The 12,802-nt window shown below is 47.3% G+C and overlaps 1 protein-coding gene across 4 annotated transcripts in view; it reads left to right on the top strand.

The window, feature by feature from the left end:
- The window catches only part of OCRL (OCRL inositol polyphosphate-5-phosphatase), a 54,260-nt gene extending 48,739 nt beyond the window's left edge, over positions 1-5,521 (top strand). For all 4 annotated transcript variants that reach the window (XM_066581436.1, XM_066581434.1, XM_066581435.1 and 1 more), the window contains one exon: positions 1,570-5,521. In XM_066581436.1, the coding sequence (XP_066437533.1) occupies positions 1,570-1,694 (125 nt within the window). In that variant the 3' untranslated portion in view covers positions 1,695-5,521. The remainder of the gene's footprint in view (positions 1-1,569) is intronic.
- The last annotated feature ends 7,281 nt before the right edge of the window (positions 5,522-12,802 follow it).

The raw sequence follows: 12,802 nt of genomic DNA on the forward strand, positions 1-12,802 counted from the left end.
TAGCAAAGAGTCTAGTTGCAAGCAAAAAACTTTAATGCTTAAGGAAAGAAAGCAGTTCATATTTCATTTTCTCATGCTTTTCAAGATCTCTGTTAGAATGTTGCAGAAATGCAAAAAATGTATTTACAGAAGCTGCCTTTAAAGGGGTTGTCCCGTTGTGAATTATAGATGGTCTATCCTCAGGATAGGTCATTAATAGTTGAGCTGTGAGTGTCTGTCGCCTTGGACCCCAGCCAATTAGCTGTTTTCCGAACTGAACTGATTTCTGTGGGAAGCAGACAGATCCATCCTCACAGCTGTGGCCAGGCTTTGTATTGCAGGCACAGTTCCCTTTCACTTCATTGCCTATAATACCAAGCTTGGCCACTGCAGAGGGAACGGAGCTGTCTGCTTTCTGCAGAAATTGGCTCAGTGCATGAGCACATCACTCCAGGTAACAGCTAATCGTCAGGACTTCGTGGTGACAGACTCTCACCAATCTACTATTGATAACCTATCCTGAGGATGGACCATCAATAATTTACAACTGGACAACCCCCTTTAAAAAAGAACATCTGCACCCACTAAATTAAAGGGATTTTCTAACCTTCAAAAGAAAAAAAACTTAATATGGGGTAGGGATTGGCATAAAAAAGCCATTAGGGTAGTTTTACATCTGTGTCGGAACCTCCTGGTGGAAGTTCCATCACAGACGCAGCTGAAAATACTGGGGGGAAAGGCGCTGCATGGCAAACGCTAAGCAACAAAAGTTCCAAAATGCTTTTTTTTGGTTCATTTTGCCTCGCAAAAGGTGCAATAAAAGATATCAAAGTCATACCCCAAAATGGTAACAATAAGGACTGCAATGCGCCCCGCAAAGAACAACTCTCATACGACAACGACAATGGAAAAACAAAAAAGTTTTTGAAAAGTGGAGATGAAAATACAAGAAACCATCACCTTAATGACAAAACTAAGCCATATCCTTAAAGGGTTAAAGCAATGGAATAGGAAAAAATACATAAAACAATGAAAAAAATATAAAAGCCAAAGAAATCACAGAAAATACTAAATATAGTTGTAAAAACTAAGCAGTGCCCGTCCTGTTGTTTTATTCCTGTGTTTTTCTCCTCTTCCTGGACAGTGATGCAACAAGTGCCGCACCCCTCGGGGTAGTTGGGGAGGGATGTCTAGGGTCAATAAACCATTAATTAGTTCTGTCCTCCGCAAAATGAACCGAACTTGTCCGCAGGTTGTATGTGCTATTGCAGCTCTGTCCCATTTCTTGAATTCCAGATTTAGACAAGTGTGGTGCTGTCCCTGGAAGAAAGCGGCCATGTTTTTCTAGTTCTGTACAAGCCCTCGAGGCCGTGTCAAATGTTATAATACAATGACGACTGTTGGGTCTATTTACATGTTTTGCAGCAATCTTGTAAGAATAGGTTCTGCAAAAATTTTGTCCAAATTGCAGCAAAATTAGTTTGCCTGCCGTGTGAAATGTAATGTTTGGGAATGTTTTTTAAATGTGTATTTTCTTGATTAATCCATGTAATTAGTTTAATTCTATTTTTTGTTTGTTTTTGTGTGCAGCTACTGTTTTCACGAGTCTTCTCCTTCGGCCTCCACCAAACCTAGTGGGGAAGCAGACTGCAAGTGAACGTCAGCGGGGAAGCACTTTCATCCTGGGGTTCCTGCTGGCAGGTGACGAGGAATGAGCCATAATTATTCCCCCTGGACTTCTGTTAACGAGTAAAATGTACGGCACAAGACTGTGAGCCGCGGCTCCATGCGGGATGGGACATGTTCACTGCAGAGACAGTAACGCCAATGTGTCCCCAGAGCTGAGCCGCCGCTGTAAGGTGTCCATGATGGGGGAGAGCAGTCCGCTCAGGAGAGGCACGGGTCACCTCTTAGGAGGTCTCCATGAACATTTTGGATCTTTCACGTATTGTCACTGGTGCCATAGTCCTTGTGTCAATGTTACTTATTTAAGTGCCCTTGCTCCTCCATTCTGCAGATGCATCCGGTAGTCCTGATCAGGTGACTTTGTCCGTTTCGTCATATTTGTACACACGAGCGTACGAAGACTCCGCAGGAGCATTTCTGACTGCTTAAAAATGAAGAGAAATCCCCAATAAATTCCTACGCTCAAACATTCTTTCCCTGAGAAAGCGGAGTGACAACCGGTATGGCCGCCACAGCGACTCCTACAAGAGTGGCCACCCAGCTTTTCTCTGGTTTCTGGATGACAAAGCTGCCCAGCAATGTGGAAATGGAGAAAACCCCTTCACTACATACGTTCACAATAGAGATTTAAAATATGCGCACAAATCACACCTTTGGTGCCGATCCGCAGCAGACGTCACCCCCTTCTATTGAAAGGTTGATACTCACTGCGAATCCACATCAAAACCCCCAACATTTCCTCTGGGTGTGAACGTGTACCCTTGGCCCAACTTCAGGATAGTTAATCGTCGGGGTCCGTCGTTCAGGATTCCCACGATCAGCTAATTAGAGGCCGCAGTGCGAGGTGAGTGCGGTCACATCACCTACATCGGTCACATGACCCAAGAGCAGCTCTATCCTATTCAAGTGGAATACCCGGCACCGTTGCTATACGATGAAGTGACAGCGGCGCTCACATGAGTTCTGATCGCACTACAGTAAGCTCAGTGGTGGGCGTCCTGAGCAGAAGACCCCCCCGACAAACTATAGAAGACCCACCCAGAGGACAGCTCAGTAATAGTTTACTCCTGGAAAACCCATTCAAAGGTAAAAGTAGGCAGATGTGCCATTGAAGGTTCGAGAAAGCTGTAATGGCAGCCATATTGGGGGGGGGGGCACACTTAACTTTCTCAGAAACAGAAGGAGCGGCTCGTATAATTTTTCCAACTTGTACTGGGGATTTTTATAACATTTTTGGGAGTAAATGCTCTTTTTCTCATATCTTGATTTTTCATATTCTTTTTTTCTTCTTTCTTCCTTGATCATTCGCTTCCAAAAAGGCGCACGCCTTAAACAAAACACTAGCTGGTTTCTCTGAGCTCATCCTAAATATACTAAAGTCTTGTGGCTGCAGAAAACCAAATCTGACAGAAAAATGGAACAAATAAGTTAAGAAAAAAACATTTGCGCCATTTCTTCTCTTCAATAATTTAGTTATTTTTTTAAAGGGTCAAAGTTCAGCACTTGCCCCAAACGGAAAGACGAACCACCACAAGTACAGGCAGGTTCATTGAGTCAGATGCATAGGTATACGCACTCTCATGTAAATGACAGTTTTGGCGTGTGACCCCTGCACCGAGGGCGGATATTTATTTAAAAATCAAGCCAAAAACATTCACCATATTTTCCACTTTGCAGACCAGTTCTGTGATTGACGTGTGACACCGGCAACGGCCCATAGTGACTGAAGCGAAGGGTCCCCAACCGGTACATGAAGATTATGTCCGACCCGTACTGCTGTATGGGAGCGGCGCGTGGCGTTGCATCACAATGATGTAGTTCTTGGGCCATTTCAGGAGAAGACTCTCCACCAGTTCTGGGATTTGTCTGCCGCACGCGGCATTAGTCTTTTAAGATCTTTTATTTGCATCATTATTTATATTTCTAGGTTTCATTGTATCCGACCGCTGAAGTTGGGATTTGCTTTTGTTTTGTTAAGTTTTTAATTTATTTTATAAGATGTACAACAATTACAGATTAGACCCACTCCACTTTCAATGAACTTGGGGTGGAAACAGTCAGCATGTCAGCAGACACTTCTTTGGGGGATAATTGGGATTCTTGTTAATTTAGCTATTATATATTATGCCATAAAATGACCAAAGACTGCACAGAGCACCAAAGTTTGCACTGAGAATAGGGGGCCTGTCCGGGGCCTAGGAGCCCCATAAAGTAAAGTTATAGGACAGAAGCCACTGTCTCCGGGGATGTGACTTTCATACTCGCCTTCGTCTTCTGGATGTTCATGGAGAAAACCAATTGAAATACTCTTAGTTGACTTTTATGTAAACGTTAAAGGAAATGTGTCACCGGGACACGACTCCTCCCAGTTGTGCATTGGTGCAGTGATCACAAGCCGCGTTGTACTGCCTCTATCTGTAGGTGTGCTGCTGGCTGGGATTATGAGCATTGTGGTTCGGGCTGTCTGTCGCTGGGTTCTTTTTAGCACCTCCAATTTTTTTTTTACTGATTGAAGTCTATAGATTTTTCATGTGTTGGGGGAGCGATGTGTCCCTCCACATGTGTTGTCTCCTCCATAGTATAACCAGGAACATACCTTCATCAGGGTACTTCAAACTAAGATTTCATCTGTGTGTTAGATATAAAGGGATTGTCGAGGCTTTTGCTTCTGGGGACGTTTCTTCAAGATAGGCCACCACTAGTTGATCGGTGGGAGTTCGCCACTCGAGACCCCCCGGCCCACAAGGTATTGTGGACAGCGCTGAAAGTGGATAGCTCAGTCTGTATTGCAGTGGCTTGGTTTGGTACTAAAGGCACAGTGGGAACTGTGCCTGCAATACCAAATCAGGCCACTGCAATGTTGACAGCGCTGTGTGCTTCCAGCACTGACACAGCGGTATTCAGGATGAGATCATTGGTGGGAATCCAGAGCAGTAGACCCCCCTGATCAACTATTGATGACCTATCCTGAGGAAACGTCATCAATAGCAAAATCCCAAGAGAATCCCTTTGAAACGCTGAGGGGGGGTCTACTTTATGCCCCATAAATAGATCTTTTGGGACCACAGCTTACAGCATAGGGTGAAATAGACGTAAGGAGCTCCAGTGACAGAAAGATAGGAGTGCATGAACACCAACATTTAAAAAAAAAAAAGTGTGGCCCCAATTCAGATTTCTTAGCCCACCAGCCCAACAACTGAAGCACAAAGCACGTTCCTACCGGTACGGATTCCTTTCCGTGGAGGACCAGGTTTTTTCTTTTAAGTTCTGTTATTGTGTCCTCTTTCTCCCTGCAGCCCCTCTGCGGTGGTTTTAGAAGTAAGACTATTACATACAACCGCTAACTAGCTTTTTGTAAGATATTTGCAAAAACAAGAAAAGCAACGAACACTGCCGAAAACACAACGTATGATGCTGATAAACCACATCTCCCAGAGTGCCGTGGTCCTGCCCCGCAGCCTGTATGACAGCAGAAGAGCCGACGTTTTGCCATAGTTTGAGTGAAATGTCCCATTCTTTACTGGCTTCTCTCCTGTCTGGTACATTCAGTGCTCTTGTGGTCATAACTACACAGTTACTACTAATGTCCCCTCTAATAAGGATATGGCTTCCCGCTCATCTGTTCCTCCCATTGAATAACTTTTTCCGCACTTGAGTAGACATAAGCTTCCGTGGTCCGTGCTTTGTCCGAAGTTCCGTCTCTGTACTTGAACCTTCTCTGTACAACTAGTGGCCCCTTTATGTATCTTCTGTTGTCACCAATTATTTTTATATGTAGTTTAATTTATTTGTTACAGAAAATGTAAGGAGAAAATACAGGACACTGTGCAATCAATAAACAACTTATGTCCCTTCAGCATGTGCGCGTTATTTCTCACTTCTGTCCATAAAGGGCAGTATTATAGTCTTATATTCTTGTACATAGGGAGCAGTATTATAGTAGTTATATTCTTGTACATAGGGAGCAGTATTATAGTAGTTATATTCTTGTACATAGGGAGCAGTATTATAGTAGTTATATTCTTGTACATAGGAGGCAGTATTATAGTAGTTATATTCTTGTACATAGGGGCAATATTATAGTAGTTATATTCTTGTACATAGGAGGTAGTATTATAGTAGTTATATTCTTGTACATAGGGGGCAGTATTATAGTAGTTATATTCTTGTACATAGGGGCAATATTATAGTAGTTATATTCTTGTACATAGGAGGTAGTATTATAGTAGTTATATTCTTGTACATAGGGGGCAGTATTATAGTAGTTATATTCTTGTACATAGGAGGCAGTATTATAGTAGTTATATTCTTGTACATAGGAGGCAGTATTATAGTCTTATATTCTTGTACATAGGGAGCAGTATTATAGTAGTTATATTCTTGTACATAGGGAGCAGTATTATAGTAGTTATATTCTTGTACATAGGAGCAGTATTATAGTAGTTATATTCTTGTACATAGGGGGCAGTATTATAGTAGTTATATTCTTGTACATAGGAGGCAGTATTATAGTAGTTATATTCTTGTACATAGGAGGCAGTATTATAGTAGTTATATTCTTGTACATAGAGGGCAGTATTATAGTAGTTATATTCTTGTATATAGTCGACAGTATTATACTAGTTATATTCTTGTATATAGTCGACAGTATTATAGTAGTTATATTCTTGTACAGAGGGAGCAGTATTATAGTAGTTATATTCTTGTACATAGGAGGCAGTATTATAGTAGTTATATTCTTGTACATGGGGGCAGTATTATAGTAGTTATATATTTGTACATAGGGAGCAGCATTATAGTGGTTATATTCTTGTACATAGGAGGCAGTATTATAGTAGTTATATTCTTGTACATAGGAGCAGTATTATAGTAGTTATAATCTTGTACATAGAGGCAGTATTACAGTAGTTATATTCTTGTACATAGGGAGCAGTATTATAGTAGTTATATTCTTGTACATAGGAGGCAGTATTATAGTAGTTATATTCTAGTACATAGGGAGCAGTATTATAGTGGTTATATTCTTGTACATAGGAGACAGTATTATAGTAGTTATATTCTTGTACATAGGAGCAGTATTATAGTAGTTATATTCTTGTACATAGGAGGCACTATTATAGTAGTTATATGCTTGTACATAGGGAACAGTATTATAGTAGTTATATTCTTGTACATAGGGGCAGTATTATAGTAGTTATATTCCTGTACATTAGGGCAGTATTATAGTAATTATATTCTTGTACATAGGGGGCAGTATTATAGTAGGTATAGTCTTGTACATAGGGGGCAGTATTATAGTAGGTATAGTCTTGTACATAGGGGGCAGTATTATAGTAGGTATAGTCTTTTACATAGGGGGCAGTATTATAGTAGTTATATTCTTGTACATAGGAGGCAGTATTATAGTAGTTATATTCTTGTACATAGGAGGCAGTATTATAGTAGTTATATTCTTGTACATAGGGGGCAGTATTATAGTAGTTATCTTCTTGTACATCGGAAGCAGTATTATAGTAGTTATATTCTTGTACATCGGAAGCAGTATTATAGTAGTTATATTCTTGTACATAGGAGGCAGTATTATAGTAGGTGTATTCTTGTACATAGGGGGCAGTATTATAGTAGTTATTTCTCGCTCGTGTCATTGGGGTACACAGCAAAGACCGTGGGATATAGCTACTGCCACTAGTAGATGACACGCAGCCCAAAAAGTGTTAGCTCTGCCCTCTGGCTATATCCCTCCTGCCTACACTAGGCTAATTAGTTTTTAGCTTAGTGTCTCATAGGAGGACGGTCGCGCCCGTTAGGGCGGAAGAAAGGGCCAGAGCTAAACGGCGTGGGAGGTCTCTCCCCGTCAAACCCAAGTGATTGAGAAGGGGGAAAAACACGGTACTATCCAGATTGTTACTGCCCGGCCCGCCTTAGAAGAAAAGGTGGCACATCCGGATTTGTATTTCTGCATGTGGCCCGCCAGCAAGAAGTCCCCCGTTCTGATGCCAAGGGTCTGCATTCCCTACCCATGGAGTAGGAGATGTCACAGGGGAAGGCTGCTGGAGCTGGGGAGCCGCTATCTGCACAGGAATAGGTGCAAGAGGTGAGTATGTGCTGACAACCTCTCCCTTTTTTTCCTCCCTTGTTTTCTCCTCCCTGTCCCACGGCAGCAGCGGTCGGCTTAGCTTTTGCGCGAGGATGTCGCTTGGCGCCCCCTAAACAGCATAAGGTCCCAGCGGGGGGACCTGCAGTGGCAGAACTGGACAGCTGGGGGGATTCCCAGATAAAGGGTACACTTCCTGGGGAGTCTCTAGCAGCCGGGGAGCCCGGGGCTAGTATCTCCCTCCACACCCCTCAGAGGGGGGCAGTGGGGCACGGGTTACCTGGCGGTGGTATCGGGCGGCATGGTCCAGCATCTCGGGCTCGATTCTCCGGAAGTGGGCGTGGCTCGCTCTCTGACGAGACACGTTCCTGATGTCGCAGGGAGGTGTGGCAGATAGCAGCGGCGGGTCAACTTTCGGGATCGCCGGTGGTGACGGCGGGGGCTCGAAAGTAGGGACCCCAGAGCAGCCAAGCGGGAGCTGCAGTGGGAGGCGGCCCAGTCGCTCCTTCAGTCCGGAGGGTGGGGGCGTGGTTCCAACAAGCGATCACGCCCCCGGTGACGTGAGGACGTGGCCTCCTAGCGTCAGGCGCGGCAGTACAGCTGCTCTTTCTAGGGATGCTGTGGAGGGGGGCGTGGCTAGTGGCATTGATGTGTGCCGTTCTTCCCCCATCCCTCATGCTGGAGAAGGGGAGGTGACCTCGTCAAGGGTGTATCAGCCTATCGGGAGACAGCGCGCCGGGATTAAAGGCGCTCTGCTCTTCCTCTCCTTGCTGCTTTCTGGCTCTTATCCGGTGCAGACAAGTCCTCACGAAGCTCCTCGGTGTGTCGGACTCTGGCCTCTCGACCCTGCGGCTCCCCAGACCTCGTCAAGGACCTAGGGTAAGCTTTGCCTGGCGGCTAGCTCCCCCCTTTCGCTGCTTATCCCTCCTGCCAGCAGTTGGCATAGTAGTGGATAGTTTGCAGTTTGCGCTATTGAAATCCCAGCACCATATCCGATCCCAGAGTTCTGGAGGCTGGACCAGGAAGAGCAAGAGTAACGCACTTTGCTTGGACTCGCTGTCATCTGAAGTTTGCATGCGGACAGGCTGAGCCTTTTTGTAAGGATTGTTCCCTTGCTAAACAAGTGACAATACAAGAGCCACCCCCTCCCCCCCTCCCCCCCCCCGTTCAGCCCTCACTTATGGTTGAGCCGGAGTAGGCCCGCTCCTTGTCCCTTGCAGTGTCTGACCTCACCCGGGCGTCTAGTGCGATTTTAGGTAAACTGGCACGGAATGCCTCCAGTTCTCATGAGGGAAACAGAAATGGTTCGCAGCGCGGCTGTCGACGGAAACAGGGTAGGCCCTCAGACTCAGAGCAGCCCTCCCGGTCACCATCCTCCTCACCGGTTTTGCGTTCCTCAGGTACGAGGTCGCGATGGTCGTCAGGAGAAGAGGACTGTTCAGAGGAGGAGTGGTCAGAATCTTCCTCGGGCTCTCTCATAGAGGAGGATCAGGTTCCTAGATTTTCCGCAATGGTGGAGAGCTTAGTGGTAGCAGTGCGTGATGTTTCAGCTCACTGAGCAGGAGCCACAAGCATCTGGGATGTCTTTTTCATTTAGGCAGCCCAGACGCTTCCCGAAAACTTTTCCTGCCCATGAGGACTTTGATAAAGTTCTGTTTAAAGAATGGAAGGTGCCTGATAAACGCTTTTCCAAGTTGGGTTATTTATACGGGAAGTACCCCTTTTCGCAGGAGTTGGTGGAAAAGTAGTCGGCCCCGCCGATAGTCGATCCGCCAATCTCTCACCTGCCAAAGCATACTGTTCTGCCCACGGCAGAGTCCTCCTCCCTCAGGGACCCCAAGGATTGAAAGATCGAGGCTTTGGCGAAAACCGTGTTCGAGGCGGCAGGGTCTGCTCTTAGACCTGTGTTTGCCTCTTCCTGGGTCAGTGGGGCTGTTACTGATTGGGCAAGATGGTTACAAGAGGGAATCCTTGAAGAGGCATGGCCGGGGGATCTGGCGGACATGGCGCAGCAGATTGAACAAGCAGGCATGTTTCTCTGTAAAGCCTCTATGGATGCAGCCAAACTGCTAGCTCGTGCCTCCGCGGCCTTTGTGGCGGTTCCCCGAAGCCTGTGGTTAAGGTCATGGGATGCGGATGCTTCCTCCAAGGGATCACTGATCCGTATGCCCTTTGTAGGATCCCGCCTTTTCGGTACCAAGCTAGACGAACTCATTTCAGAGGCTACGGCGGGAAAGAGCTCGCACTTACCACAGAATCGTCCCAAGCAGTCGTCCTCTCAGCAGAGACGTTTTCGCTCCTTTCGGCGGACGAGTCCTCGTAGGCCGGAGGGAAGAAAGGGCCCTCAGGAGCTGCAACAAAGGAAGGGACCATCGTTTAAACCAAGGTCATCTTGGCGGACGGGTCTCCAGTCTACAAAGAGTTCCAAAAACAAGCCCTTGGCATGAGGGACTGCCCCCACCTGTTTCGGACAGGGTGGGGGGTCGGCTTCTCCAGTTCAGTCAGGTCTGGTCGACTCAGATCACAGACACCTGGGTCCAGAAGGTCGTGTCCAGGGGCTATGTGATCGAGTTCCTAGCACAACCACACGACCGCTTCTTTCGGTCCAGAACCCCAGGGGATCCGAGAAGGGCAGTGGCCCTGCTCAAGGCAGTCCACACTCTCTATTTGCAGGGGGTGGTTGTGCGGGTTCCCCCCGATCAACATTTTGCAGGGTTCTACTCCAATCTTTTTGTGGTGCCCAAAAAAGACGGAACCGTCCAGTTCTGAACCTAAAGAAGCTAAACAAGTTTGTGGCTGTACGATATTTCCGCATGGAATCAGTATGAGCGGTCATCACATCCCTGGAAACTGGAGTTCCTCTCCTCAATAGATATCCGGGATGCATATTTACATATCCCCAATCGGCTGGTGCACCAGCGTTTCCTTCGATTTATGGTACAGGAGGAGCACTTTTAGTTCGCAGTGTTACCATTCGGGCTGGCAACGGCTCCCAGGGTATTTACAAGGGTCTTAGCGGCAGTAATGGCAATCTTGCATTCCAGGGGGGTTGTTGCCATGCCGTATCTGGACGACATCCTGGTGAAGGCCTTGTCTCGGCGGGACAACCTGGGGAGCCTGAAGTTCACCTTGGACACTCTAATCAGGTTCGGTTGGCTGATCAATCACCAGAAGTCGTCGCTCGTGCCAGCGCAGCGCATGGTGTACCTGGGGATGTGCTTCGATACAGTACAGGGTTGAGTGACTCCCAGCGGCAAAACGCCAGCTTCTTCAGAGACAGGTACGATCCCTTCTATCACGGCGGCCGGTATCGATCCGGTTCGCAATGAAGGTCTTGGGTCTAATGGTCTCGTCTTTCGAGGCAATTCCCTTTGCCCAATTCCACTCCCGCCCCTTGCGGTGGACGATACTGTCAAGGTGGGACAGATTGGCGCGCTCCCTCGATCAGAGGATAAGGATTCCACCAGGGGTACAGCAGTCACTTTGTTGGTGGATGGACTCGCCACACATTCAGCAGAGCAGGTCGTTCCTGCGCCTGCAGTGGCAGGTGCTGGTGACAGACACCAGCATGACAGGCTGTGGAGGCACACTAGGGGATCTAGTGGCACAGGGGACCTGGTTCAGGCAGGAGTCTGGTCTCCTGATAAATGTATTTGAGCTGCGGGTGGTATTCCAGGCCTTGCAGCACTTTGCACTTCGGCTGGAGGGAACTCCGGTGTGAATCCAGTCGGACAATGTGACCGCCGTGGCATATATAAACCATCAAGGCGGAACCCGCAGCAGGGGGGTCATGATGGAAGTAGAAAGAATCCTGGCATGGGCCGGGGATCATCTTCCCGCGATATCAGCAGTCTTCATTCCGGGGGTCGAATATTGGGTAGCCGATTTCCTCAGCAGGAGGGAGGTCGACCCAGGGGAGTGGGGGCTGCATCCCAGTTTTTCAGGACGTGTGTCAAAGATGGGGTCAGCCAGATGTCGATCTGATGGCGTCTAGCTTCAACCAGAAGCTTCCAACCTATCTGGCCAGGTTAAGGGACCCCAGAGCACTAGCAGCAGATGCACTAACGGCTCCATGGACGGGGTTTCGTTACCCCTATGTATTCCCACCAATACCTCTCATTCCCCAGCTGCTCAGGAGAATCAGGAAGGAACGGCTACCAGTGATTCTCATAGACCCAGACTGGCCGCGAAGAACATGGTACGCGGAGCTCATAGACCTGTTGGCAGATGCTCCCTGACTGCTTCCCCAGCGAGAGGATCTCCTCTCTCAGGGACCACCCGAATTTGGCTACGCTACGTTTAACGGCGTGGCGGTTGAAACCGCGGTACTGAGAGCACGAGGTTTCTCAGACCTGGTTATCCAAACAATGATTATGGCTAGGAAGCCGTCTTCATTAAGAGTATATCATTGGGTATGGAAAGTGTTCATCCGTTGGTGCGAACAAAAGGGGGTCCACCCAATGCGTTTCTCATTGGCCCACCTCCTGTCTTTTCTCCAGGACGGGTTGGACATGGGGCTTAGCCTCAGCTCCCTTAAGGGGCAGATATCGGCCTAGTCTATTCTGTTTCAGCGACCGTTGGCTTCTAGATCAGCGGTGCGCACTTTCTTACAGGGAGTTGCTCATACTGCACCTCCATTTCGGTCACTGGTGCCATCCTGGGACCGAAACCTGGTTCTGGATGCCCTGCAGACCCATCCATTTGAACTATTAGCGGAGATACCGTGGCGGTTACTGTCCTGGAAGGTAGCCTTCCTGGCGGCAATTACCTCCCTCCGTAGAGTTTCTGAGATCGCAGCGCTGTCAGCAAAACCACCCTTTATGGTTTTTCATGGTATTGCTGCTGGTGCGGTCTTTTCTTCCGAAGGTGGTGTCGGCCTTCCACATTAATGAGGATATTGTGCTGCCATCATTCTGCCCTAAGGCTGTTCTCCCAAGGGGATGGGCTCTGCATACCTTAGATCTAGTCCGCGCCCTGAGGACGTATTTAGACCAGCCTGCTTCTTTTCGGCGCTCGGATTCCCTATTTGTGATACCGGATGGT

Source organism: Eleutherodactylus coqui, chromosome 10 (assembly GCF_035609145.1).
Source record: "Eleutherodactylus coqui strain aEleCoq1 chromosome 10, aEleCoq1.hap1, whole genome shotgun sequence".
Lineage (NCBI taxonomy): Eukaryota > Metazoa > Chordata > Amphibia > Anura > Eleutherodactylidae > Eleutherodactylus > Eleutherodactylus coqui.